Source organism: Electrophorus electricus, chromosome 22 (assembly GCF_013358815.1).
Source record: "Electrophorus electricus isolate fEleEle1 chromosome 22, fEleEle1.pri, whole genome shotgun sequence".
Classification (NCBI taxonomy): Eukaryota; Metazoa; Chordata; class Actinopteri; order Gymnotiformes; family Gymnotidae; genus Electrophorus; species Electrophorus electricus.
In genome coordinates, this window is record NC_049556.1 from 10,538,854 (window position 1) to 10,566,353 (window position 27,500).

General features: G+C 51.9%; 1 protein-coding gene across 1 annotated transcript in view; it reads right to left on the bottom strand.

The window, feature by feature from the left end:
* plxna2 (plexin A2) overlaps positions 1-27,500 on the bottom strand; it is a 143,084-nt gene that overhangs the window by 29,287 nt on the left and 86,297 nt on the right. The window contains exons 7-20 of the mRNA XM_035521313.1: positions 27,320-27,473; positions 25,671-25,767; positions 23,847-23,961; positions 22,316-22,516; positions 22,038-22,134; positions 20,347-20,546; positions 14,347-14,498; positions 11,725-11,842; positions 9,920-10,056; positions 8,086-8,253; positions 6,741-6,834; positions 1,049-1,288; positions 751-894; positions 252-486 (exon numbers count right to left, since the gene is read on the bottom strand). Coding sequence (XP_035377206.1) covers positions 252-486; positions 751-894; positions 1,049-1,288; positions 6,741-6,834; positions 8,086-8,253; positions 9,920-10,056; positions 11,725-11,842; positions 14,347-14,498; positions 20,347-20,546; positions 22,038-22,134; positions 22,316-22,516; positions 23,847-23,961; positions 25,671-25,767; positions 27,320-27,473 — 2,152 coding nt within the window. The remainder of the gene's footprint in view (positions 1-251; positions 487-750; positions 895-1,048; positions 1,289-6,740; positions 6,835-8,085; positions 8,254-9,919; positions 10,057-11,724; positions 11,843-14,346; positions 14,499-20,346; positions 20,547-22,037; positions 22,135-22,315; positions 22,517-23,846; positions 23,962-25,670; positions 25,768-27,319; positions 27,474-27,500) is intronic.

A 27,500-nucleotide genomic window follows, 5' to 3' on the forward strand; every position in this document is an offset into this window, starting at 1 on the left:
TGAGTGTGTGTGTGTGTGTGTGAGTGTGTGTGTGTGAGTGTGTGTGTGTGTGTGTGTGAGTGTGTGTGTGAGTGTGTGTGTGTGTGTGTGTGTGAGTGTGAGTGTGTGTGTGTGAGTGTGTGTGTGAGTGTGAGTGTGTGTGTGTGTGTGTGTGTGTGTGTGTGTGTGTGTGTGTGTGAGTGTGTGTGTGTGTGTGTGTGAGTGTGAGTGTGTGTGTGAGTGTGTGTGTGAGTGTGAGTCATTCTCCTCACCCTCCTTGCACTCCAGTGCGACCCGGGACTCCAGGTTGTCCATCTGCATCTGCAGCCGCTTCAGCGTGAGGTCGTTCTCGCGAGACTTGCGCTTGTAGGCAATGAGCACGAGGATGACGATGATGAGGAGGAGGCCGCCGCCCGCCGCGATGCTGACGATGGCGGGCAGCGTGAGCAGACTGTCTGACAGGATGTGCACTGAGCCAGGCGAGACGTGGAGCCCGCCCACCTGCACCTGAGAAAGGAAGTCCACTTTACAAGACAGACGGCAGGAGAGCAAAACACGCACGCGCGCATGCACGCACGCTCGCACGCACGCACGCGCGCGCGCACGCACGCACGCACGCACGCACGCACGCGCACACGCACGCACACACACGCGCGCACGCACACACGCGCACACACACGCACGCACGCACGCACGCACACACACGCACACATGCACGCACGCACACACGCGCACACACATGCACACACGCACGCACACACACGGACATACCATGACTTTGTACTGGCCGGTGAGGTTCGGGGGTTCACAGAGGAGCTGTGTGTCTGAGACAGTGACAGAGCAGGGCGTGTCCCCCAGTAGCACTGTGTAGTTTAGCTTCACACCTCCAGAGGCAGGAGGAACCAGGTTCTTCCCCTGAGAAACACACACACACACACACACACACACACACACACACATTCATTGTAGGTCAGTACTAACAGACTACGCACTACAGAGGCGACACGCAAGCGCTACATGACAGTGCTGCTGACCGTGTATGCACAACTCGCACAACTCACGCCCATACCTTTAGAATGATGGGGGAACCCGGTTTCTGCTCCAGAAGCCCGTTGGTACTGAGTGGCTCGAAGTAGGGGTTTGGGTAGTAGAGGAAGTTGGTGTTGTTGTAAACCAGGAGGGCCTGCACGTTGTTGAAGACGAAACCAAACTCGTCGGCGTGCTTCACCGAGTCCAGACCGGGCCGGTACTCCGCCATCAGCGAGGGCGCAAAGCAACTCATGGTGGTGGTGTTTAAGACCTTACACACCTGAGAGAGAGAAGGTGGCAGGGTCAGGACGTTTCAGCCTCGGTCATCCGTCTCCTTCACTGTGGTTCACCTTGGTTAGCCATATTTAAGGGCAGCGGCAGGGAATTCAGGTGTGTCCTAACGGCACTCAGCAAAGGACACGGGTCAGCTATTGCCAGTGTGTGATAGTGTTCTCTCTCCCACACCACACACAAAACACTAGTGTGGGCATGTGGCAGCATGCACATGCTTACATACATGTGCGCACACACACTCACACACACACTCTCATTTATACACAGGGGCCTGAGCCTTTTCCCTCTGTGCTAACTCTCCAGCAACTGAATTGATTGAATCCCTGACAGTGCCGGTGAGGTTTTTCATCTCTCTCTCTCTCTCCCTCTCCCCACGTCTTCCACTCTCTGGGGAGAAAGCTAATGAGAGCTAAACATCTTCAAAGCCCAGCCAACCCCACACCTGCCCCCCCTGGTCTCCTCAGCAGGAGCAGAAGTGTGGAAGCAAACTCGGGTTTGGCTACACAAGCTCGATTCTGACACCGCGAAAACCAAACCTGCGAGGGCCTCCGAACTGGGGAGGCTGGGTCTCATTCCTTCCGTCCTCCTTCCCTTTGCGGGATACCTGGACAGGAAGTGCACTTTTTCCACTGCCCTTGGACAGTGGTTTCGGAGTTGATAGCTAGCCTCGCTGCGTCTGACACGTCAAAATTTGAAATAAGACGTATCTAAGGCTCTCAGAACGGTACAGACCTGCAGGGCAAAGCCTGGAGCACTGGGGAATCTTTCCTGGACTTTGTGCCGAGGAGTCCCGGGACGCAAGCACACGATGGCGGGACGCACTTTCCCGGCTGCGGGGCTCGGAGGGGAGGCGTTTAGCCCCCGAGGCCTTCCGGTCATGTGTACAGTACAGAAAGCTGTACTGCATCCTGCTTTTAGAACTTTGTGAAGGGTTTCCAGTATCTGTTAGAGTCTCTTAGAAACTCTTGGCCCTCTGTTTCCTTCATTATGGGAGGGAGAGAGAGAGAGAGAGAGAGAGAGGAGGAACAGATGCTAGCACGGTAGCCCGTCTCCTGCTGCCTGGAACAGTGTATGCATTAACAATTTAGTGCTGGCTCACAATACCATCTGTCCCAGCTATCTGGATGGTGCAGGGTTCTTTACCACTGCTTCTACTGAGCTTCTTGCACCCGCCTGCATCTCCGCCCACGTAAAAGAACCAGATTTCTGTTCTCAATTGTCAGGACTCCTCCAGGAGCAGACGCGCGAGTCACTGGGAAAAACTGGGGGCAAGACCCACAGTGGGCAAGTGCCTCTGGTGGCAGAGCTGTCCGGGCCAACCGGGCAGCTAAAACTCCACCTTCACAGGGCAAACTGTTTCTAGAATCCGGGCCAAGCCACCTCCGCCTTTCCTGTGCCCCCGCCGGGACTGCTGGGAGCTGGGACCCGGACTCAGGCGGTAGGAGCCGGTGAGAGAAGCTCCTGGTATTTGCACGGTCCGAGTGAGCGTGAGTATGTCCGCAGGGTTTTGCTACGCAAAGTGGGTATCGGCGTCAGGAATAACACTTCAGGAGCAACGCTTTGCCGTGTTGCTCCGTGTGGCCTACCCCTCCTCCCAGGAGATAAGATGATCTTTCTGCTACAATCAGAGGAATGATTAATGTCTCCGCCATAGACGGGTGACAGGTATGTCCAGACTCACAAAGGCAATTGTCTCTGATTTTGCATGCCGGTTTTTTTTTTTTTGGGGGGGGGGGGGGGGGTACAGGAGGAGACGAGGGCGCAGGCAATTTGGGAAAAGGCAGGTGACAGTTTGATGACCACTTTAATGGCCTCTTTGCCAGAATGTTCCGCTGTATTCCTATCCGTGACGACCACGGCCAGTTTGGGAGGGGCGAGGGGGTCTGTAATCGTACACTCAGCAGTTAATAAAAACCCCACCGCTACCTCTCAGGCTGGGTATCAGAGACGAGCCTGCTCTGCGGCGGGCATGGTGATGGGTGGGGAGAGACTGCGTGTGAAAGGACAGTCTTATTTTTATACTCTCCTACTGCAGACAGAGAGAGAGAGAGATAGAGAGAGATTATGATTACCTCAGTCTGAAAATCAGGGCTTCTGGGAGTGAACACAGCCAAAGGGAGCACACAAAGAGCGTTCTGTGCAATCAGAAAGAAGTTCTACAAAATAGACGTCCCAATCAAATTTTGGTGCAAAACGTCGATGGTGTTATTGCGCCTAAGCCTGTGAGGTGTGTCCACTCGGAAAACACGACGACACTACACACGACTGCATGCAGAATTCTGCAGGAACGCAAGACAATTTGAAGCCTTTAAGTCCCAAGGGCTCGGTCCCCTCTGACCGCTGGTACTGAGACTGAGTGACCTACTGACCCCGAACACACAGCGGCTTCAGTCCAATCAGAGTTAACCAAACTATCAAAACAAAGCAAAGGCGCCCGTATGGAATACCAGGACAAAGACACCAAAATTATAGGTACAGTCGGCCTTTAACAGGGAAGGCAAATATCTCAACACTGTCAGAGATCCGTGACAGAGATTCTCCACGTACAGGCTCCGTGACCACAGTCTGGCCACAGACACACACACACACACACACAGGCTCCTGGCTGCCCAGAGAGAGGAGACTGTGGTAACCATGACAGCGGTGAAGTCCAAACAACTCAGCACCTTCTGATCCATTATGAAAAATTGGCACAGATTTGCCAAAATTTCACAAATCTTTAAACTCTCATCCAGTCTAAAAAAAAATGACAACGTGACCTTGGAGAAGGAATCACAGTAGCTCTCGCTGAAAAATGTGTGTTAACGTCACTGTCAGAGAAAGTTACGAACTCTACACTAGTACAACCACCACACCACCACAGACATCATAGCCTGATAAAATAAAGATATAAAAAACTCATTATTTCTGATTTTGTTACAATGGTCTAGATAAATCAATGTTGTTATTTTGTTACCTCTGACTACAAGAACAACCGTCATCAGTAACCTATAAACATTGTTATTTCCATATTTGGTTCCAATATTTGTAACTGATACAGTCAGGACAATAAAGCTGGGATGAATTGACTTGAAGAGAGAGAGAGAGAGAGAGAGAGAGAGGAAGAGAGAGAGAGAGGGAGAGAGAGAGACAGAGAGAGTGAGCGAGAGAGTGAGAGAGGGAGGGAGTGTCATGGATTTGTGAAACAAGCAGTGTGTGTGCGACATCCTCATAATTTATTATAGCTCACTGGTGAAGGGAACACATCAAGTATGAAAGTCAGTTTTAGATGTAGATTTTTTTGGACAGCTTAGAAAAGCAGGTGAGCAATGTGAGGTGAAGGTTTAGTTAGTGAATGAGTCACAACACCCCAGAACTGGTACATTACACAGGAAAAGGACACAGGTGAATTCACACCACAGTGTATCACTCCTGGATGCTTCACACCACAGTGCATCACTCCTGGATGCTTCACACCACAGTGCATCACTCCTGGATGCTTCACACCACAGTGCATCACTCCTGGATGCTTCACACCACAGTGCATCACCCCTGGATGCTTCACACCACAATATCACTCCCAATGTTCCACACCACAGTACATCACTCCTGGATGCTTCACACCACAATATCACTCCCAATGTTCCACACCACAGTACATCACTCCTGGATGCTTCACACCACAGTGCATCACTCCTGGATGCTTCACACCACAATATCACTCCCAATGTTCCACAGCACAGTACATCACTCCTGGATGCTTCACACCACAATATCACTCCCAATGTTCCACACCACAGTACATCACTCCTGGATGCTTCACACCACAGTGCATCACTCCTGGATGCTTCACACCACAATATCACTCCCAATGTTCCACAGCACAGTACATCACTCCTGGATGTTGAAAAGTCAGATCATCGGTGTGCTTTCTGGCTCCGTCAGGGCTGCAGGCTTATCAGAGCTCCGTGAGGATGAGGAGCACACTGAACTGTGTCTTTACCTTCCAACTCTTCCACTGCTTCCATTCTCCACACTGAGATTGGTCTGGGCTGACCTGTGTCCTGCCATAGTGTTAGATATGACGTGTCCTGTTGCATAAACATGTCTCATTTATGCAAATAGAACCAATGATGGCTTTGATCCTCTCAGCAAGTTTACTGTTACTATTACTGCAGTCAGCCTTCTGGGATTTATTGCCTGGTTTGCGTTTAAAGTTCACTTGCATATGCAACAAATGTAACGTACTGAACGGGGAACTATGTACCTGTGTTTTTGTCTAGACACAGATTGATGCTGCCATCAAGACAAAGAATGGATTATAAAATGAGGCATAACACACACACACACACACACACACACACAATGTATTTAAAATTTGCATTCCTCATGGTTATGATGACTGGGAACATTATCAGTGGAATGTGTCATATTTTAAGAATAATTCAAATAATAAATAATAAATCTTGCCCTTACAAAACTGTTGCAACACTGCTGTGTAAGGGAGTCTGTAATGCTCTGTGATTTCTGACATTTATTTCGGCATTAATCCCCAGTTCCCCAGCTCTATCCTCCACTAATCATGCCTGGAAAAAAGTCCCATTCCCTTAATTAAACATGGATGCTCAGGAGTAGAAAACAAATGCAATTTGCAACGATTCCTCGTCCTCGCTTCGATTACCATCGGTCCTCGTTATGCTGACGAAGGCTTCTCACTGCAGTTAATCTTCTGCTGACAACCACTAAGGCAACCCCAACCCCTTCACCCGTCTTACGTCCACCAACCTCCACACCTCTCCCACCCCTTCTCCAGAAAATTCCCACCAAGTATCCACCTTCATTCCAAGCGTGTTACCGGCACAAAAAGCAGGATCCCTGTGTGACTGGAGCTGGTTAAATGCTTCAGTTAAACATCTCAGGCAAACATCTCAGCACTTTCTGGGCACTGAATTATTCACAGGGGTAATCATATCTGTACAGAGACTCACCTCCAAACGATGTTGTGCAATGGATTGTGGATAGTGGGGGGGGGGGGTTGAAATTTTGGGGTCAAACACGTGAGCTGGGGATGATCTAGTCTAAAGACTAAATATAGTCCAAGGACAGTGTCAATGTAGTTTAAAGTCTAAATGTAGTCTAAAGTCTAAATATAGTCTAAGGACAGTCTAAATGTAGTTTAAAGTCTAAATCTAGTCTAAAGGTCACGTGAGGCTTTTCACTCGTGAGTGACTGATAATTAACTGTGACCTACTGATGAAGTCTGCAGGTGCAGAAGTTGGACATCTCTGAGGTCGAACTGATACGATTTTGGTTTCATTAGCTTCTCTCCAGAGATATTAGTGCACTCACACACACACACACACACGAGCCATTTTCCTAAAAGCCTGGCGCACAGGTAATTGAGGTCACTTTTTATAAAGGACAAAGATGCCGTAGTATCTTGATTTCATTGTACTTACATTTACTGACTCGCGCCCGCCGTACTTGACCCGTATTCTGGGCTCCTGCACTACGTCCAGGTTGGTCCCTGTCACCACTAGGGGAGTGTGTCCACTAGAACCAAAACACAGAAACACAGAAAGCTTCAGACCTCGAGCAGAAACCCAGCGTGTTTGCTTTCTGTGCTCACGTACAGAGGAAAAAAAACGTCCAGCCCATTCGATTTCAATCTGCCTCCCAAACGTAGCTTGTTTGTCAGGTGGTGCTGTGATAGTGCCCTTGTGAGCAACTAGCGGTTAAAGACGTTTTTCGACGGAGTTTTAACGGATGCAATCGAGCGGCACAGATGCGCCTTTGAACGTTCCGGGGTCGTCTGCGGCCGCGCGAAAGGGAGCGGATCGAAATCGACAGGAGAGGCGGAGAAGCGAGGCGGCTACAGTCGCCGCCCTCCGTCGCGTTAGCCGTGTGCGGCACGTGTCGCCGTAGCGATGCTCCGGGATGGCTCTAGCCCGCACGTCAGACTCTCCCCCGGACCCGCCCCGCTGCTGTGGGAGGGGTCTTTAGGGTCTTTATACCGAGCAGATTGCAGGGAGCGGATCTAACCCAGGCTGGACGGGTCACCGGAAGCCTGGGGTGACCACCGAGAGATGATCGGATAGGCTGGACACGTTTGGGAGGGCGACAGAGAGAAAGGGAAGGTTGGTGAGGCTTGGCGCGGAGAAGAACACAGAACCGGATGTGTCTGGTTTTAACAGCAGCAATGTGTAAATAAACATTTGCCGAAATTGTTTGATGTTTCCTTATTAGTATTTTGACAAAAAACCAAAAGCACATGACAGAAAATATCACATTTTTAACGTTTCACCCAGACGAAACTAACGGGCCGAGAACAGAAGCAGTTAGTGGGCTGGAGTTTCACAGTTCATGCACTGCAGGTTTTCTGTCATTCTCAAGGACTCTGTTTGTAGCCTAAGCAGACGGCTCATATCTCATATCTCCTTCAGTCCACCGTCTGGTTCCTGCTGCCTGTCTGTTCCTGAACCACCATCACAACTAACGCAATATTCGGTAAAGCTCTATTAAAGTCTGCAACAAAAACATTTCACTGTAATATTTGCATTCTCATCGTTATTTGGTATTTTATTTCTGCATTTGTATACTTTCCTGCAGTTTTGTTTGTTTTTACATTAGCATCCATTTCTAGCATAAATAATGTGGTTTTAAGTAATGCTCTACCAAAGTCTATGACAAGAGATGGAAAATACTCCTACTGAACGGAGTACTGAACTTCCCACTGCTAGGAGCTGGCGGTCCTGACGTGTATTCCGGTGTGGGGGGTGGTCTGAAGGGGACTGCAGCCGTTACCTTGCAATGCTCCACTCGGGCTCGATGCGCTGCACGGTGGGGTCGTCGATGTACTCAAAGGTGAGGCTCTCCTTCACCTGGGCTCGGTCCACGCTCGCTGTGATCCGCACGGGGCCCACGCCGCTCGCCGAGGGAGCAGAGTAGCACATGATCTCTGTCATGGTCCGCCTGGGGGGAGGGGAAGCACCGGCAGCCTGAGTGACATGAGTGCCGTGAACGCGGACGCCGGTGCCACCCGGTACGCAGTGGTCCGATCAAGGCCGCCTTCAGCTTCCTGTTCCTGAATCTCCTTTTCTCTCTCTCTCTCGCTCTCTCTCTCTCTCTCTCTCTCTCTCTCTCTCTCTCTCTCTCTCTCCCTCCCTCCTTCTGCTAGCTGCCCTCCTGAGTAGAGCTTGCACACGTGAATCAGTCTGTGATAGGACCCCTGAGTATTGGCCTGCGTTTACACACACACATATACACACAAACACATTTCATTCTCCCTGTCAGAAACAAGAAAAAGAAATGCAGTCTCTAATTAGCCAACGTCTCATTAAAACTGGATCAACTTTTGCCTCTTCAGTTTGCCTGCTGTCTCTGTCTGTGCACAGCTACCCTGAGGAGGAGAGCGCACAGGGTTTATGACCTCTAAGCCAATGGTCCTGAAGCACCCTCGCTTCACACAGAGAGACCAGCGACACTTGCGCATTGACCACTAAAAAAAAAACTCAAGACAGTGTGGCAGAAAATTGCATCACTTATTGGATGGGAATTTCCAAAACACAAAACGAGTTGGAATGTTATTTGGCCCCTGGATATGAAGCGCGGTCGCTTGGCTGAGTGGGAGGGGCTGCGAGCATTCCCATACGGACGCTTGTAAGATGGGCGTATAAGTAACGTAGCCACCGAGCGTCTGGGGAGGTACGTCACAACTGCGGCATCTCTCCGAGTCTCAGGAGAGCCCCGGCAGGAACAGTCCGCAAGGGATATGGGAAATTAGTCTTCCAGCGTCCAGATTTGCGGCGTGCTGTCCCAGTCCGGCTAGGAGCCTGGACGACACGGGCATCAAAGCCTTGCAATTATTCGTGTCGCTGTTTTTCTTTGCCGTTTAATAGCACAATGGATACCCGAGCAACGAGGCCGACAGAGCCTCGCTAGGAACGCGCCGGGAGACTGCGGGGAGAACGCAGGGGCCGTCTTTAGGAAGGCGGCTGAATCACGGGCAGATGGGGAGCAGATGGAGGAGAAGGGTGAGGGGAGAGGGAGAGGAGGAGGCCAAAAAGTCAGAGAACTTTTTAAGGAGCAACTGTTTAAGGAGCAGGAGAAGGCACAACTGCATTTTCGCTCCTGCTGTCAGTGTGTACATGCACACACACACACACACGCACGCACGCACGCACGCACGCACGCACGCACGCACCGCGTGGGTGGCGAAATGGACTGGGCCAAGGAAAATTCATCCTTATTAATCAGTGGGGAATCTAACAAGAGATAGAACTTTCGATAGAACTATTTATCGAATTTCATTGATCTGCTGCGCGTTTTGGTAGAAAGATATTTATAGATAGACAGATGGCTCTCTATCAATCACAAAGGAATCTAACGATTAATGAAACTACTGATCCCGTGAGGGGTCATCTGTGAGGTCACCCTCCTAGGTCTGTGTACTAATTATAAGACACACTGCTACTTTCAGGATGTTAATTGGCCAGCAGACCATAAAGCGTGTGTGTGTGTGTGTGTGTGTGTGTGTGTGTGTGTGTGTGTAAGAGTTTTGTCATGGGAGGAATTCCACCCTGTCCATGTTGTGCATGTTGGGGTTTCCATCATGTATAGTGAACAGGCGCACGCTTACTCAAAGAACTCGCAGGTCTGGTTCCCAAAGAGCACATTGACACTGCTGCCTGCACCCAGGTTCACGCCCATGATGGTCACCTTGGTGCCCCCTGACTCCGGACCCCGGCTGGGAGACAGTCCCGTCACAGAGGGTGTCTGAGAGATGGAGAGAAAGACAGAGACCGAGAGAAGTGTCGGCGTATCACAAGATCACTTCATTCTGAAACAAGCATCTCTAATTTCAGACCCAACAGAGCGGAGACCGAGAGGGAAGGCGATAGCCTTGTTCCCAGCGCTGTTCTCAAAGCAATCATCACTCTCTGCCGTGATGGAGGCTCACGAACAGAGAGTCCAGACAAACCTTTTAAAAATCCTGAAAAAAAGACCTTCTCCACGGCCTCTTAAAACACACACTGAAAATAGCACGGATTTACCGTCCCACAGACCATGCAGACGGAGAAACGCAGTCAGCCAGCCCGCCCCGAGCGTAACAGGGGGGCTAACGGCTGACTTCACGCATACACACACCGGCTAAAAATACATCAACACCGTGTCCCCTCTGTTATAAAAGCACAGGGCTGTTTAGGGATCAATTCTGTTGTCCAACAGCATTTAAAGGCGCTTCTGTGATGACACCTTTGTGTGTGTGTGCGCGGTGATATGAAAGCTGGCATGATGTAGAAGAAGCCCATGCTGAATTCTTGAGCTAGCTCAGGGTAGCGACACAAGCTCAAATCATGATTTAAAAAAAACAACAACAACACAACAACCACAACAACAACAACAGCTCAGCTAATAAACAGCAGCTGTTAATTACAGTGGGATGTGGAGTGTGCGGTGTGGACCCTCTGTTGCTCTCGGGTGGAGAGGTGGAGGTTGCCTTTGATTCATCTAATGGCTTTTATTGTCTCCGTGTTCAGTCCTCTTTCCCCATGGTGCCGTGTTTATAATCACACTATATTTCAATAACTGAAAACAAATTCTATTACGCTGTCAGGGGCTTTGGCTCCTCGAGCAGGAAGCGAAGCTCTTACGCCGAAACTACAATGACGAGCGCAGCCTGCAATTTGTAATAATCTGTAATTTTGCGCGCCATAATATCTGAAGGATCTGTAATTCAGTTTTTTCTCTTTTACCCACGAATGCGCAGGACGCAACGAATCGTTAAACAAAAACACTTCTTTTAATTACATTGTAAAGCGAGAGTAAATAATACCATTCGCTGCTAAGCCCTCACGTCGTGTCGAGTCGAGTCGTTCGGGAATCTCCAGAACAGATTAAAATAAGTGTTTTTGTGTGGGAGCAAATCGCATGTCGGATAAAAAGGAAGCGCGATCCATAAAAGCATAATTTATTGACCTAATTGCTCGTAATAGCTGCATATTGACTTGAAGAGTCACTAAAACACTAAGAGACACCACGCCACTCCGCTAGCATCCCCCGGCAGAGACGTCAGGATAGGGAAGAGTTTGTTTAGATTTCACAGCTACTGTAGACATGCAGGGAAGACCTGCCTGAGTGTGTCAGTGTAAAGTCACACACACCAGCTTCAAGACCGTCTTCAAACACGGAAATGAGCCTGCACTAAGATTTGGGAAGCAAAATCTAAACAAGATGATTCGATCACAATTTACTATAAGTTGAGCCACAACATAGACTGGGAAGTTAAAACGGACGTTTTTGGATTTATTTTTTTTTTAATTTTATTTATTTTTATTTTTTTACTTTTTTTGAGGTAAGGCTTCCCCAACCAAAGAGTTCATAATACCAAAAGCAACTTCCTTGTTTAGGGGTTGTGAGGCATGCTGGGATTTGAAGTCTTACCACGAAGGAGTAGAGCTGGGAGGAGCGCGCCTGCAGCTCGGGCTTGCACTCGCCCACGCACAGCTGCACAGGGCCAGGCTTCGTGCCTTCCGGGGCCGCGTCCATCTCGCACACGATCCTGCAAAACAGACACGGCGTTGAGTAATCCCGCACTACCGGGTGGAGGAGGGGAGCACAGGACCCCCGACACGGCCGCCGGCATGCGGGGTATTTGGCAGACGCTCTTCTCTAGACAGACTTGCATGACGGTGCGTGTGCTCGGCGAGAACTGAACACGTCTCCTTGGTGATGCCAACACCTTGCTTTACTTGCTCCAGCTACACTAAAAGAACCTTTTACCTGTGGATTTCTTTTAGAGATCACTGTCATTTTCTCCTGCGTTCTACCTGGAACCTGTGATCCATGACAGGAGACTGGAGACTCTCAGCAGCACTGCGGTCCTGTCTCTGGCGGTCCTGTCCCTGGCGGTCCTGTCTCTGGCCTATCCCTGCCTTTGCACCAGGTGAAGCCCAGTGAGAGGCAGCAGAACGTCAATATGTCTTCATTATCCTCTCTGATCAGGCATCCACCCGTGCAGATCAAAAGACAGAGGACAAACGTCCCCCTCGACGCGCTCCGGTGGGGGTTCTGGGACGGAGGACGGCTGTGGTGTGGCGCGTTCCTTGGAGGTGAGTGTATGGAGTACAAGTGCCGGAGACCTGCCACGTGAGTCACGTGACGTAACGCAGACTTTCATGGACAGTTCTGGATGCAGCTCTAAACAGTGTTTCACGGCATGAGGGAAGGCTTGTTAGCTGTTGATGCTTTGGGCGAGGGGGGGGGGTATGATCCAACCTCCCCCGACGCCTCTCGACGCGAACGCTGTCCGCTTCAAACAAAGGAATCTGCTCGGGATTACGGCACCTTCACGGGGGTGCCGACAAATCTCACTCCCGCAGACGGCAATGTGCCGCACATTCCGAATGCTGATGCCCCCTGCTCCCACTCACCCTCCTGACACAGAGGCTCAGGGGCTATTTACGATCCCCCGAAACACACACACACACGCTGCACCGTCTGCCGGGCTGGGAGTGGAGCCCAACCTTCGGCATCTCCAAAGTAAGGTCAGGGCAAAGTACGCTGAGGAAATAAAAAGCATGCCAAATTTGAAAGGTCACAGGATCGTGTAATTCATTTAGCTTTAAAAAGGCCGGGTGCATCCCATATGGGCCACGCGGGGGCTCTCCACGAGAGTCGCACTGCAAAAGACCGCGTATGTGTGATCGCACTTCAGAAGGTGCAAATAAGACCGCATTACCCAAAAGGCAGAGAGCCACGCACGTACGCACCCAATCGCGGCCGCGCTACGGTCCGGCGCTAACGGGCTTTCGCAATCAACACTGAAACTGAGGCCTTGGCTGGTGTAACCCCGCCCTGAGGGCAGAGTCGATACGCCCGAAGACGCACCGCTGAGTCGGGTGGTCCAGAGACGCCCAGCCAGGAGGTCCGGCTCGTGGCTAAGCATGGAGGGCACGGGCTCAAACGGAAGCCCGAGGTATATCGCCCTGAAAGGAACAGGAGGAGTTAAGGCAAAGATTGTACGGGAAGCCGTAAAGGACATTTTTGTGTCTTCCTCCATCTCCCTCCTTTGCTCCACTTTAGGTCTTTCCAGGGTCAGCTAGAGGGTGTGTGTGTGTGTGTGTGTGTGTGTGTGTGTGTGTATGTGTGTGTGTGTATGTGTGTGTGTGTGTGTGTGTGTGTGTGTGTGTGTATGTGTGTGTGTGTGTGTGTGTGTGTGTGTGTGTGTGTGTGTGTGTGTATGTGTGTGTGTGTGTGTGTATGTGTGTGTGTGTGTGTGTGTGTGTATGTGTGTGTGTGTGTGTGTGTGTGTGTGTGTGTGTGTGTGTGTGTGTGTGTGTGTGTGGACGGCAGGGGGAAACCTATTTCAGGCGGAGGTTCTGCATCCGTCTACCAACAGTCTGGTATGTAGGTGACTGGGACAGAACAACAGACAAGGTTGAACCTGAGGGTCTCCATGGCGTTTCCTTTCCGCAGGCGGGGACCGGAACCAAAAATACACCAGTTTCTGGCTTCCGGATATTTGCGAGCACGGGGCTAACTAGCCAGTCGGTGGAACAGAACGAGTAAACACAAACAGATGCTAGCTGATAGTAGGGGGGGGCGCGTGGGGCGAGTAGACGGCCTCCTGCAGAGGGCAAATAGCCGGGTCTGCCTCGGTCCTAATTAGGCCTCGTTTTGCTGGCGGAGGGGGGTGCGACCCCTGTGGGCGGCCTGGTCCATCACGAGCCGTTTATCCCGCCGTGGTGAAGATGTTCTCACATGAGGAGACCTGCCGTACGTGCTCGGCGGTCCGCGCAGGGCCCTCACTGTTGTGACGGCCCGATCGGACACCCTCTGTCCTGTACGGGCCGGGTGAGGGAGTGCCAGCACTCCCTCATCCGGCCCCTTCCTTCTGCAGGGACGATGATGGAGACAGAGTTTTATGCTCCATTTTGGTTTGGGTTGACACATTTAGAGAAAAATAATGCTCTAGTCACAAAACGATTCATTACGAGGAATGCCGATATGCTGGAAGTGCTGTGATTCAGGATTCAGGTTCCTGTCATACTCGGGGGGACTTACTGTTCGGCGATGATGTATCCGTCCTCTTTCGGGGTGCACCGCACTCCGGCCACCTGAACGTTGTCCACTAGCTCAGAGAAGGACAGCCCCAGGTTCACTCCATGGATGGTCACGCGGGTCCCCCCCTCCAGAGGGCCGGCTACCGGTGTCACCTGCACGACAGAAAGAGATTCGAATGAAGCCGGCTTCTCGACGCGCACGCACGGCGTCTGGCGCGTAACACTCAAGATTGCCCGTCTATGGGCGCGTGGCGCCGAGATTTGCCCACTGTGGTTTGCAGACGGTCCAAGAGAGATTAAAGACAGCCCAAAGTTAGCCGCTGACCTTTAGCAGCACACACGACCCAGGCCCTGGGTAGGAATTCTGAAAGGTTAACGTCTAGGTCGCGTACCTGGACAGAGAACGGCGTGCATGCTGAGAGAGAGGAACGTGCTCGTAAAAGTTATAACGCGCGCCGTAGCATAAAGTCCAATATGGTGGCACAGCGTGCCCTTGGCTGTGGGTGCCGTGGAGGGGTCTGTGCTACTGAAACTCTGAGTGCCTCTGTGTGCTGGCTGTTCTCCAATGAGAAGGCAGACAGGTCGAGAGAGAGAGAGAGAGAGAGAGAGAGAGAGAAGGGGGAGATGTAGGGAGAGAAGTAAAGAGAATGTTAGAGAGAGGAAGAAAAAGGAAGAGACTTGGAGAGATGGAGGGAGAAAGAGAGAGAGAGATGAAGAGAGACATGGTTGGGGGTGGGGGTGGTCTTGTCATTAAGCCATTAAAGGGCAGGCGTGTAAATGTAAACGCAATGTGACCGTCACTCCTGACCAATCCGAGAGTCCGTCTGAGCGCTCGCTCTGCGGGCGTCCCCGGCGGAGCAGAGCTTGTGCGGCGCCCCCTGTCGGTCTGCTGCAGCACAGATTTCCTGGTTTCGAACTGTCTGGGATGCAAAGCAACGTGCCGTCGCACTGCAGGAATCTTTACCGCCCACACGGGAAGGCAGAGCTGTCGGGGCTAAGGCGGGGGTCAGGAAGGAGAAAAGAAGCTCAGAGCAGGTCCGCCATGACCGGAGCTGGGCTGGGCCGGACGGACTGGCACGCACCCGTCTTCAGGTGAAAGGCCAGTGCCGGCATTTGGGTCTGGCTGCGCGGTGCGGGTGACCTCCAGAAAGCCTGGCAGACAGGCAGGGCAGAGCGGCTGGCACGCCAATGTCAGCACCACTGGCGCAGAATGTCCCACTTTCAGCATGCGAGGGAAGCAGGAGGGGGTGGGGACCATCCCTGGGGCTGGATGAGTCTCACACACACACACACACGCACACACACACACACACACACACACTCTCTCTCTCACGCACACACACACACACACACACACACACACACACACACACACACACACACACACACACACACACACTCTCTCTCTCTCACGCACACACACACACACACACACACACACACTCTCTCTCTCTCACGCACACACACACACACACACACACACACACACACACACACACACACACACACACACACACACACACACACAAGGCAGTGTGTAAAGCGGTCTCATTCTCTACGCGCGCAAGTGCTGCGGTCCCACTACCAGCAGAATACCATTAAGAGGACACCTCACTTGCTCTGTCTGTCGCTTAGCAAAAACAGAAAAGGACAGAGGACGAGACCGACTCCTCCAGCTGTCCGCGCCGTCCGCGGGGGACGAGACCGACTCCTCCAGCTGTCCGCGCCGTCCGCGGGGGACGAGACCGACTCCTCCAGCCGTCCGCGCCGTCCGCGGGGGACGAGACCGACTCCTCCAGCTGTCCGCGCCGTCCGCGGGGGACGAGACCGACTCCTCCAGCTGTCCGCGGGGGCGGGGCCTTATCGGGGCCACTGCTTGTGCTGCTGGCCTCTGGATCCTCCACTAACACGGGCCGATTTGGCACGCAGGGTGCCCATCGAGGGCACACCTACCTGGGCCAGGAGAGAGCAGCTGTTGGGGCGCCAAACTCCAGAACCCCTGGCGGGGGTGCGGCAAAGAAATACTACCAAGTTGGTGGTGTCTCAGCTGTAGCTTAGAGGGAGACAGCGGGAGCTGGGCATGCGCGTGTGTGTGTGTGTGTGTGTGTGTGTGTGTGTGTGTGAGTGTTTGTGTGTGTGTGTGTGTGTGTGTGTGTGTGTGTGTGTGTGTGTGTGTGTGTGTGAGTGTGTGTGTGCGCGCGTGAGTGTGCGTGTGTGTGTGTGTGTGCGTGCGTGTGTGTGCGTGTGTGTGAGTGTGTGTGCGTGTGTGTGTGTGTGCGTGAGTGTGCGTGAGTGTGCGTGTGCGTGTGTGTGTGTGTGTGTGCGTGTGTGTGCGTGAGTGTGCGTGAGTGTGCGTGTGTGTGTGTGTGCGTGTGTGTGCGTGAGTGTGCGTGAGTGTGCGTGTGTGTGTTAGCAGGCAGCGACGGCGTGCATCTGCAGCGAGGCCAAGGCTGCTCCCTCGTCTGCGCTCCTCTCCTGCCCTGCCCGCTGAGTTCGTTTAACATCGGCTACAGAGAGCAGTCTGTCCTTGAGGTGAGACGGCGCAGTCCTCATGCCCCGCTAGTGCTCGCATCCGGGGGCGAGAGAGAAAGAGGGGGAGAGAGAGAGAGAGAAAGAAAGGAGAGGGGGAGTGAGGTAGCGAGAGAGAGAGAGAGAGAGAGAGAGAGAGAGAGAGAGAGAGAGAGAGAGCGAGGGAGCTGGAGGGTACAGAGGGAGGCCAAATTCTGTACAGCTCTGCCGCGAATTCTGCTGCTGACGCTCGGAACAAAAAGCTTGTCGGAGGGAGAATGGAGGCCAAATGTTTTACACCAGCACGCGGGGGCATAAATGGAGATATATTCCTGTCCTTCGGGAATTCTCTCGCTTTCACCGCGAGCCTGGTAATGAAGGTGAGCAGCAGAGGGGGGAGGGCGTGATTTGTGGCTGTGGCCGGCGTCGTGTTTTATGGCGTTCCCAGCGTGACCGCGCGGGCTTGATAAAATCCAGCTTAGGACTTGTTTCCTGCTGCATGAACTCCAAACTAAATACTTTATTTGCTTTTTAATTGCCCTGCTAGAGATTTTTAAAAAAGCACAGATAAGGGAGAAAGTGGAGAAATTGTTAGCTTGTGTCAAACAGGAGACTATTTCTGTAACAGATAATCAGAGGGCGGAGGAGAGTGGAGGCATACAGTTCTGGGATGTGTGTGTGTGTGTGTGTGTGTGTGTGTGTGTGTGTGTGAGTGTGTGTGTGTCTAGAAACATGGTAATAGATGTAGATAATAGAACAGCCTACATGTTTGGGAACAACCTTTGTGGTTGAGAGTTCTTTGAAGATGCCTGCATGGGCAAGGTATATGTTAACTTGAACTGGGCTGAACCAGTCTGAACCAGGCTGAACTGGCCTTGAACCGGGCTGAACTGGCCTTGAACCGGGCTGAACCGGGCTGAACTGGCCAGAACCGGGCTGAACTGGCCTTGAACCGGGCTGAACCAGGCTGAACTGGCCAGAACCGGGCTGAACTGACCTGAACTGACCAGAAGCAGGCAGATCTAATGCAGGTAGGGTAGCGCAAAAGAGAATCAATTTCCCAGAGGCCACCTCGCTGTGCTCACCGCTAACCGTCCGTCAGGTTCCTCTGCTCCGTCACTTACACGCGCAACATACTGACACTTTTACATTTTGCATGCAGGATCTGTAACGTCATTGTCATCATTATCTATAATGTCATTATCTCCCGTGGCCCCGCCCCTCCCGGCCTCTACTGGCGAGCCTGTGAAGCCGTCCCGGTTCCGGCCTGGCCCGGTGCCCTCCCCGTTTCCTTTAACGGAGCTCTGCGCCTTCTCCCTGTTCATGATTCAAGCTGCTCACATAATCGTGGGCACAACAGCCACAAAGACAAGATTAAAGACACCAAGGCAGGGAGGGGCGTGGGCGGGGCGATTCACACAATATAAATTATGTATCGTGAGTCCTAAGATAGACGGTTGTGTCTTCTGAGTGAGGGGAGAGTGTGTTTGAACTTCTCCGTCTGTGAGGGTGAAAACATGGTCAACCCTTCTCTTCTTCAAAGGCACGACCGGTGTGGTTAGCTTTGCCCTCAGAAATGTTGCCTGCAGCTCATGTTACCCCATGACTCTCCCTCCGACCTGCCCTCACCCCCTGGGGGGGGGGATCTCCCCATCCTTCTCCCCCTTGACACTCCGGTTACCTCTCTGCGGTTTCTCTGGCTTTTCTCTGGTGCCGGAGGTGTAGCTGCTGTTCATGACATGAAACTAAAGTTACACAGATCCAATCTCACACACACCCACACCCGTACACACACACTCACCTCTAAGGCTGCTACCTTTACGTAACCCTTCTACCTTGAAACGAGATGTTAGCTTCGCCTAGGCAGGCAACGTGTGTGTTCTCTCAGAACTAAAGGGGACTACAGTAAATCAATTAGTGGATGCATTAGTTTCACCTTTTAACACGGCCCGTGTGCACAGGGCCGCTCAGTGTCGGGCTCTATCCCAACAGGAAAATGAATCAATGCACAGGTTCTGCACTGAGTCACACCCAAACAAAGGCTAGCCATGCATTACACACACACACACACACACACACACAAAGCCTAGCCATGCATTACACACACACACACTCACACCCCCAAACAAAGCCTAACCATGCATTACACACACACACACACACACACCCACCCACCCACACCCCCACACCCCCAAACAAAGCCTAACCATGCATTACACACATGCAGCCTAACCATGCATTTTACACACACACACACACACACACACACAAACAAAGCCTAACCATGCATTACACACATGCAGCCTAACCATGCATTTTACACACACACACACACACTCAAACACAGCCTAACCATGTGTTACACACACACACACACCCAAACAAAGCCTAACTGTGTTACACACACACACAATCACAGCCTAACCATGCCTTACACACTACTTATACTCCAATGTCTTACTCTTTCTCCAAACACACACACACACACACACACACACACACACACACACACACACAGTTCCATTCCCAGTGAGAGCAGATAGAAGCTCCTCTTTCTGCTTTCTGCTTAGAAATAGCAGCATTGATAACCTCGAGTCAGACGAAACAGAGGCTGAAACATGAGCTGCACTGTGGCTTCACTACCACTCTGTGTGTCTGACTTGATCACGGCATATGAATGACTATGGACACTGCAGACGCGCAGACTGAGTGTAGGATCATAAGATTTACTATACCACCCCCCCCCCCCCCCCCCCCACACACACACACACACCTCACACCCACATGCAAACCCCCACACACATTTTTCACCCACACATCCAAACCAGCCCATGCACACTCACACCCACTTATCACTCACACACACACACACTCACACACACACACACACACTCACACACACACACTCACTCACTCACAAACACGCACACTCAAACACACACAGATACACACACACACACACACACAGATACACACACACACACACACACACACAGATACACACACACACACACACACTCACTCACAAACACACTCACTCACAAACACACACACACACACACACACACACACACACACACACTCACTCAGACACAAGGATAGAGTTTCACCGCTATGGTCTAGAGTCTAGTGACTACACCCCAGAGAGCTGGCCACAACGCCATGCCCTTGCAGCTAGTCTGAAGGTGAACATGCACTGTGACCGTCTCCTCAAACACACACACACAGACACAGGCCACTCAATGAAATCAAATACCAGTTGCTCTCTCCCTGAAAACTGATTTGAGGAGTGATAGAAGGAGGGGATGAGTAACATGAGGTGAAAGAATGAAAGAGAGAGAGAAACAGACTTTACACACCCTCAGGCTGAATACCATCCAAGAAGAGACAGTCACTTTACCGACATGTATGGGTGTGTGTGTGTGTGTATGTACGCCCATGTGCGCGCGTCTGTACGTGTGTGTGCGCGCGCGCGTGTGTGGACGTGCCGCACCTCTGTGATGCGCGGGTTGGTGCACTTGACGTGGCTGGCGGCCAGGTGGAGCCAGCGCGTGGTGTAGGGGTTGGACATGGGGCAGTGCTGGAGTAGGGTGCAGCGGCCCTCCATGCTGCACCAGCCGCACTGGAACTTCCTCTCCGCCTTCAGACACATGCCACAGCTGTCCCTCTGGGCGCTGCACTTGTACAGGTGCACTGTGGGACACAGGAGGACCTCCATTAGCGGGTCCTCAGAGTGTGTGCAACGCCTGCGGGCCAGAGACCTGCTGAACTCCGCCGGAAACGTCGGTGGTGGACAAGCGGCTTTAAAAATGCAATTAGCGCTACAAGAAAAGGTCATTTATAAAAATACAGCTCAGCTGTGCGTCACGGCTTGCCGTTGGAGAAATGCAGCTAGTGTGGGCCAATCGCTGCTCAGGGGAGGTGTGTCCTCCGGCACGTGGGCGGTTTCTCACTGAGACAGGGGTGGTCACACCACACTGGTCTCTCCAGCCACTACAGATGGTCAGCTGCTATTCAGGCCTGTATGTTCTGCTGAGGTGTGTCCTGCTGAGACTGAGGTCTGCTGGTTGTGGTGTTGGTGTGGCGGTGGGGGAGGAATTCTGAACCAAGGGGGACTTGGTCAGACTGAACCCAGGAGGACGTAGAGTCAGACTGGAGCCGAGCGTGGAGCTGGGTTACAGCTGGTGGACTGAGTTAGGTTTGGATAACTCTCTGCCTTGCTTCATTTTCCCCTCTCTCTCTCTCTCTCTCTCTCTCTCTCTCTCTCTCTCTCTCTCTCTCCTCGTTATCAGTCTGTCTATCTGGTAATGTGAATGCTGCAGCTCTGATGTTTCCAGTATCATTCGTATAGCCTCGTTATAATCTCCATTCAACTATAAAGTATAATTAATTGGCTTGTCTTCTGCTAATAAACCCGATGTTGCCTTGAACCTCGGAGCTCTTTAGCTCTTTAGTACTACTAAACTAGTGTGAAGGATTTTTTGAAAAGCCGGCTGTAGCTCTACAGACTGTATCTTTACACTACCCCTCCGTAAAGGCCCGGACCTTGGTGCATACATTTCGTAGGTTAAACTCGAAAGAGCAGAACAGGTAACCTGACAAACCGGACTGCTTTTACAAGAAATGTCAGGAAGTTGCTTATGTTTTATTCTTGTAACCTGCGCTGGGCTATGAATGCACTTGTACCTACGTCATTTGGTAATTATAATTTGAAATAATTTATTAAGTTACCACCACATTAAATTTTCACTCACAGCACAGGTTGGCTGGTTTTGGCTGTAGGTGATCAGAACAAACCAACCCCCCCATCCTGGGAGTGGATGGTGCTGAAGACAAAGAGGAAGCAGGCCTTCGCGCGTACCTGTACGGGCCGGGCCGCGGACCTCACTCTGGGTCTGCTGGGTTAGTTCTACACTGGCATTAAGAGTCCCTCACTCACACACCCTGTGTCTGTCCTGAAGCCACAGAGATTCACTGTTCATAAGCTTTAGGTAAATCAATAGATCTGTGTGTGTGTGTGTGTGTGTGTGTGTGTGTGTGTGTGTGTGTGTGTGTGTGTGTGTGTGTGTGTGTGTGTGTGTGTGTGAGAAAGCGCAGGGGGTTCAGGAGCATTCAGCTGGTGAAAAAGTCATGACTGACAGATTGTGTGTGTGTGTGTGTGTGTGTGTGTGTGTCCAAGGTTACCTTGGATATTCCCAGGGTTATCAATGATGAAGTTTCCGTTCCACACCACAGAGAAATCCACTGGCAGCTCACTAATCCGCATCCCTTCATACAGATACTGCAGGGAGAGAGAGAGAGAGAGAGAGAGAGAGAGAGAGGGAGAGAGAGAGAGAGTTCCGCTGCCTTTACTACATGACCACAGACTTGCATCATGGGCCTGTCAGCTAGGAGGACCACACTCTCACATACTGCTCACAAAGACACCTCAGTGTGTGTTTGTGAGTTAGAGAGAGGCTTACTGAGCTGTTCTGGCATTGGACGCTGGAGCTGTTGAATCGTAGAGCCGTGACCCGGTGACTGACGCCCTGGATGTGCAGGACACACTCGTAGCCGCGCTGGCCAGACTGCGGCTGCGGAAGGTTCCGGGCCTTCAGGGTGATGGGCTTTACCTCACCCGCCGGGATTAGAATCTCCTCCGAACGCACCAGCTGGGGACAGTCCTGATACGCACGCATGCAAATACACGCACATACACACGCACGCACGCAGGGAAAAACAACAAACACAGAGAGGTGAAAACACCACACACACACACACACACACACACACACACACTCACACCTCACTCACACACATGACACTCACACACACAACACTGATATACACTCACACTCAATCACACACAGACGCACAAGCACACACGCATGTTAGATGGGGTCTCTCTCTCTCTCTCCTACGTGTGTGTGTGTGTGTGTGTGTGTGTGTGTGTGTGCGCGCGCACGTTTTCATGGCTTTTATCTGCAGCCCGTCCATGTGAAGCAAGACTCTCAGGAAGGGTCACGCCCTTAAAGGAGAAGGCCACGCCCTTAATCACACTGCTGCAGGAACATGCGTGCAATAGGCTGCCTGCCGGGGAGGGGGTGTGGTCTTCAGCATGTGGAGCCCTGGGGGTAGTTAGGGCTCTGCTAGGTGGAACTATGTTCCCCGGATGATTCGTGAGGGAGCGTTCTGGTAGCGACCGTGGCGTTTACGCTGGCCTGTGGGAGCTGCTCGAGACAGAGGTGGCGCAAAGCTCACCGTGCTAATTAAAATTCAGCGCCTTAAAGTTCAAAAGGATTTGTTAGCATGAGGATGGGAACAGAACAGCGCCGTGTTACTGACTGAGTGCAAAACGTTATCGAGAGATGCGCACATCAGAACAGACATGTCTGCATTTCCGCATGAACTTTCATAAATAAACAAAAATATCTACATGAATTTACTATCTGACAAACAAGTGAAATTTATTATTGCAATGGAAGAAAGGAAATGAGTATGGCAGATGTGTGTGTGTTTTGCATGTCTGTTTGCTTGTGTACATGTGTGTGCATTTTTATTTGCGAGTGTGTGTGTGTGTGTGTGTGTGTGTGTGTGTGTGTGTGAGAGCAGGTGTGTTTGTATTTGCATATACTTGTGTGTGTTGTGAACACGTATATTTTTGTGTGTGTATGTGTGTGTATGTGTGTGCGTGTGCGTGTGCGCGTGTGTGTGTGAGTGTGTGTATGTGTGTGTGTGTGTGTGTGTGTGTGTGTATATGTGTGTGTGTGTGTGTATGTGTGTGTGTGTGTGTATGTGTGTGTGTGTGGTGTGTGTGGTGTGTGTGATGTGTGAGTGTGTGTGAGTGTGTGTGTGTGTGTGTGTGTGTGTGTGTGTGTGTGTGTGAGTGTGTGTGTGTGTGAGTGTGCGAGTGTGCGAGTGTGTGCGTGTGTGCGTGTGTGTGTATGTGTGTGTGTGTGTGTGTGTGTGTGTGTGTGTGTGTGTGTGTGTGTGTGTGTGTGTGTGTGTGTGTACCTCTGAAGCATTGACTCGCCCCTCCTGGAAAGAGCAGCTGGAGGGATCATGGGTGCACAAGCTCCTATACTTACACCAGTGGCAGCGGAAAGAGCTGGTCACACACGACAGACACCTACACACACACACACACACACACACACACACACACAAAAGCCCGTTTTATTATTCTACCCAAAATCTGGTCATTCTTTGCTCGGATCCCTTTCATGTAAACTTAGAAAAATAAGACCAGTCTCTACAACTTGCTCCGGCCGCTGGTTCAGCGCCGTTCGGAAGCGCCGGAGAAGGTTTCTCTGCTGTTGGAGAGCTCGCCTCCGCGCCCCTCCCCCGGCCCTTCGCTTTCTGGATTGTTTGGGAGCCGCAGCGATGGGTCCTTCTAAGCTTTATGTCAAAAGCAATGTCGTATGTGTGAATACGGCGAGGTATCCGTCAGCGTCGGAGCACTGCGAGCGCCCCGTTGGCTGGCAGGGTGGGACTTAACCCCGGCGAGCGGTGCCGATTGTCTCACTGGACTGCTCCGGCTGCAAGTGCTGTGATGATCTCGGGCAACTGCGGAGTTCCTAATGGCACGGCACTCCAGGGGCCGGCACAGGCCTCCGGCCAGATCCGGGCAACCGTTTAAGGGATTTAACAGGGTTGGGGAGATCGGACGACAGGAGGGGAGGAGGGGGTGTGCCAAGCGCTTAGACCACCCTGGCACGCAGGATAAGGCATCCTGCCCCAGACTGCCCACCTACCCATAATCCCCATCATGGGCCATGGGCACTGAGAAGCAGCTTGTGAAACGTACAAGGCAGCGAGAGGATGTGTGTGTGTGTTTTGGGGATTCTTGGGGTGATTGGAGAGTGTTTGTTTGATTAGTTCCAGATCTGTTTGTAGGACATGAAACTGTGGAAAAAAAAAAAAAGTATGGGGGGGTGGGGGGTGCAGAGCCTTAAACCACCAGCCAATCAGCTCCTACCGTGACCACTACTTCCTGTGTGATGTCAAGGTTTGCAGCCCACCGATCTTTTTCATGTCCACTGCTGAAGAGAATCTGACTGAACATCACACACACGACTTGGGTATGAATTAACACACACACACACACAGACACACACACACACACACACACCCACACCCACACACACACAGACACACACACACAGACACACACTCTTCCTGTGCTGTGTTTATGTACTAAGACTCCTGACTCTCTGCTCACTCCGTCGTGACCAGCCAAGGTGGAATTACACAGAAAGGTTCCGGTCACAGACGGTGCTCCGAACTCCACATGACAAATGTCAAACAGTCTGGCCGCGTTAGCCGTAACGGAGGGGCAAAGCACAGGGTGCGATTGGTGGATTTCCACGCGTGCTGCTCGGTCACTTTCAGCCGTGCTGAACTAATCCGAGACAAGTCTTCGCCGAGGACGAGACGTCCTCTGAGTCTGAAATGCTCACCACCTTCCCTTTTATTGAGCGCTCCAAACATCCGTTGTGTAGCTAAAGGTTGCTGGGCTGCAGTAAGCCAATGCTGACATGTCCCCCCAAAAAACAAAAACACTAGCAAGTGAGAAACGATAGAGATGGAGCATCTTTGATGTACTTCACAAAGGCAATTTGAGGGGTAAACACAAACATGCCCCGAGGGAGAGCGCACGCTGTCACATTTAAATTATGAGGCGCGTCGTAAAAACACGGCCTCTGCTGTTTACAGAGAACAGGTTATCCCTGCCACGCGGGCGTTACAGAGGCAGTGCGCGGCACAGCGGACTAACAAACAGAATAATCACGTGGTGACGTGAGGAGGTGAACGGGACCGGCCCGCTGGGACACTCACAGCTGGTGCACGCTGCAGTTGAAGAACCTGATCTCCGTGCTGATGAGCATCTGACCCGTCTCCTTTGAGTTTAACCTGAGCTCCACTCCAGACCAGTCTGTGGGGGGGGTGGAGAGAATCAGGTTATTTTTTGCCCACGTAATTCTTTACGTAGACAGATATGAATAACTTGACCCTGGTTTTCCTTCACGGTGTTACCGGTAGAGGAGCAAGGAAGGAGCGAGAAAAGCTTCTGCCGTTGCCATGGAACCCCCAGCCAATGCCACACGTGTTTGGCACGGCATTCACGGCCCAGCATGGAGAGCGGAAGGCTAAAAACACCCAGGAAGCAGCCAGGTTTTCTCTCTCCCTGGAACGCGCACGAGCCGTTCAGCTAGCGTAGCGCCTGGAGGAGGGGGTCGCGACCCCGGGCACGCCGAACTCTCCCTCACGTATGTCTCTGCTTTCGTGTTGACGCTTCGCGTGGGGTGACTGTTATTATTATTAAGCTGCTGTCTCCATGCGCATGCACGACGTCCAAGAAAAAGCTTGGTTCGGGAACACGGATTGGAACGGGAAGCGGGTCCCGCCTACCGCCGCCGGGAGTTCAGCGTGTGTGGCCTCTTAGCTGTTGCCGCCAACATAAACGAGGCTTGTTGACAACTCTTGCTAATCTCTCCTGCCTGATATGGCTGAGCAGGACGGAAGGGGAACTTGAGTCTGTGTTGACGTTCGCCTGAGGTGTGGCGGGGGTGGGTGGAAGCAGGCCGCTAGGATTGTGGGTAAACACTGCTGTCGTTTACCTGGAGACATGGGCGGTGTCAGACAGGTAACGGTCTGCCCTGCATCGCGGTTTAGCATGAAGGGGCGTGAGCGATTAGCATAAAGGGGCGTGGTCAGTTGGCAAGCTCATGCTTGATTGTGGCGTTTCCGTGAGCCATATGTAAGCTATTAGTGAGACGAACACTGGAGCTGCAAGTCTCACTCAGATCCAGTTATATTATACTTACTCATATTATAATTACTTAATTATAACAGAGCCACTGGCACTAAAATCTTAGCTTTCCACATGAAACAGGTACGGTAGGTAACAATAAGTCTGTATATTCATACACTGAATGTTTATATGTTGACTGTGTTCATAAGGTTTCGGCTTTGCCATCCACGCTAAACCCCTGATCCCAGAACAGCCTGCGAGGTGCCTGCACTCCCTGGAGGCTACAGGGCACCAGGAACATCACCCATAATAGGTGTAAGGATGGCTCTGAGCACGGCTGCAGCCCGTGGGCTGACCCGGGGTCAGCGGGAGCTCATTAGAGGTGCGGCCTGCAGGATCGCTGTCAAGACCCGGGGCGTGAGACTGGCAGGTGTCGCCTCATGAAACAACCCTAACCCTAGCCCATTACGACAGGGTGGAGGCCGCGAGGGCCTATTAACGGGACAGCTTCAAGAGGAAAGCCAAGCCCCCCGGGAGAAGGGGGCGGGACAGAGATGGAAAAGTGAAACTAAAGGGGAAGGATGAGGAGGATGGCAGGACAATAAATGCGATTTGAAGAGGGAAAGCAAACAAGACACGTGTGGCTAGAGGATGAGAGACAGGGTGGGTAAAACAGAGAGGGGGCAGAGCCGAAATGTGGGGAGGACCTAGGCCTGGGTGCGCAGGGACGTACCTTGATCCATCGGAATAACAGGGACATCTTTAGCAGCGGGAGAGACGCACAGGATGTGATGCCCATCCACGGTTCCCTCCACCTCCGTCAGGTTCCCAAAGGAGCAGGTGATTCCCGCGGAAAGATCCGGAACATCTGTCACCTTGACCAGCAGCTGAAGACGGGAGATGTGTGGATGAGA